The sequence below is a fragment of the Babylonia areolata genome, chromosome 33 (assembly GCF_041734735.1).
Source record: "Babylonia areolata isolate BAREFJ2019XMU chromosome 33, ASM4173473v1, whole genome shotgun sequence".
NCBI lineage: Eukaryota > Metazoa > Mollusca > Gastropoda > Neogastropoda > Buccinidae > Babylonia > Babylonia areolata.
The window spans coordinates 15,479,602-15,481,610 of record NC_134908.1 but is presented as its reverse complement, the minus strand read 5'-3'; the positions used below and the strand labels follow the sequence as shown (position 1 = coordinate 15,481,610).

General features: G+C 49.4%; 1 protein-coding gene across 1 annotated transcript; it reads left to right on the top strand.

Moving 5' to 3' along the window:
* Positions 1-851: 851 nt before the first annotated feature.
* Positions 852-2,009, top strand: LOC143276887 (uncharacterized). Its single transcript, XM_076581543.1, has one exon. The coding sequence runs from the start codon at positions 852-854 to the stop codon at positions 2,007-2,009; it is 1,158 nt and encodes a 385-aa protein (XP_076437658.1).

The window sequence follows — 2,009 nt, the reverse complement described above, 5'->3', positions numbered from 1 at the left end:
TTTAGTCAGGAACCTCGGCGTTGTCCTTGACAACACACTGTCCATGCAAAAATTTATCAGTCAGACATGTCAATCCTGCTACTGTCAATTGCGGCGCATCAGTTCCATCCGGAAATATATGTCCACTGACGCAACATCTAGACTTGTCGTTTCTCTCATTCTCTCTCGCCTTGACTACTGTTACTCTCTGTTGTCTGGTTTGCCTGCTTCATCCATTCAGTCCCTTCAGCGCATACAAAATTCTGCTGCCCGACTCGTCCTCAGAAAGAAAAGATCTGAGCACATCACTCCTCTTTTGCAACATCCCCACTGGCTCCCTGTCTCACACAGAATAAAGTACAAGATCACATGTTATAAGTGTATTCACAGATCTGCCCCTTCCTATCTCTGTGGCTGCCTTCACCTCTTTACTCCATCTCGCTCTCTACGATCGGCTTTGCATCCACTCAGTTTACGCATACCCAAATTCAAACATTCGACTGTTGGCCACCGTTCTTTCCCTGTCTCTGGACCTTGCAATTGGAATGAACTTCCTCTTTTGCTTCGTCAAGTCTCCGCACTCAGCTCTTTCAGGTCAGGCCTTAAAACTCACCTCTTCCCAAAATAACCTCCCTTCCCTGCCTCTTCCTTGTCTTCAGTTTCTCCAGTTTTAGAGTTATGCATGCGTGTGAATGACTGGTGTGAAAGCGCTTTGATTTGTCTGTGCACAAGATTCAGCGCTATATAAATACCATTATTATTATTATTACTATCAAAGTGGATTTCCTTTTACAGAATTTCGCCAGGAACAAGCCTTTTGAAGAAGCTTCATACAGATAACTGCGTGGTACAGAATCTTGCTGGTGTCCGCCATGAATGGTTCTTCCCAATCGCCGAGTGTGACGATTCAGTTCAATCTTACAAAGCATGGACCAACCACTGCCCAAAACTCCTCCCTTGGAGAGGGCTGCATCGAGGTCATCTTCAGCGAGATGGAGTTCTTACCCTGGGACAACCCCGACAACATCGTCAGCACTGAAGTGGAAGCCATGATATGCAGGATTAAAAACAACGTGCTGGTGTTGCTGTTTCTGATTGGCGGACCGGCCAACGTCATCAACATGGCGGTGTTCTGCAGACAGGGTCTGAAGGATCGTGTCAACCTGTGTCTCTTCGCTCTGTCTCTGGCGGACGGGTTGTATTTAACAATGGCTGTGGTTCTCCACGGGGAGCAACTACGTATTCAGTTCACCACCAAACACAGGTTCGGTCCCCTTTCCAGCACTCTCTCCAACAACAACTTGATAGTTCTCGTGGCTCCCTTCTGCTACATTTCCCCAGTCCTCTCTGCAATCATCGCTGTGGAGAGATGCCTGTGTGTGTACAACCCGCTCAGGTTTCAAAGCCTCTTACGCACAAGGACGATGGTGGTGATCATTTCCATGGCCTACATCCTAGTGTTTGGTCTCTTCTTCATCGTGGCCTACCGATACCGTGTGGGCTGTGTCCACGATCCAGCTCTGGGCATAGTTGTCACGACCGCAGTGGCTGGAGACGTGTACAGAGCTCACAAAGAGGTGATCGATCTTCTGGAAAGCTTCGTCTTTGGGGTGGGTCTGCCAGGTGTAGAAATGATCATGGTGACGACAGCAACGATGATGACGATAATGAAACTCCGTCAGGCTGTGCTCTGGCGATCAGAGACTTCTTCGTCGTCCCCCATCTCTCCCCAGGAGGTGGCGCTGACCAGGATGCTGGTGGGTACCTCCATCCTCTTCGTTGTCTGCATTTTCCCCATCGCTCTCTCTCGGATCACCTGGCTCTTCTTACCGGAAGTCAGCTCAGGGCGGCGGAACCACAACTTCTTTCTCACAGGTGTGTGGATCGGTGAGCTCTTCACTTACGTCAACGCTACTTTCAACATTTTCGTGTACTACGTCATGGGGTCGCGGTACAGGAAGACGTTTTGGGCCCTGTTCGGTAGAAAGACGCAGCCTGACACGGCGTCAGTGGGGTCACTATACAGATAA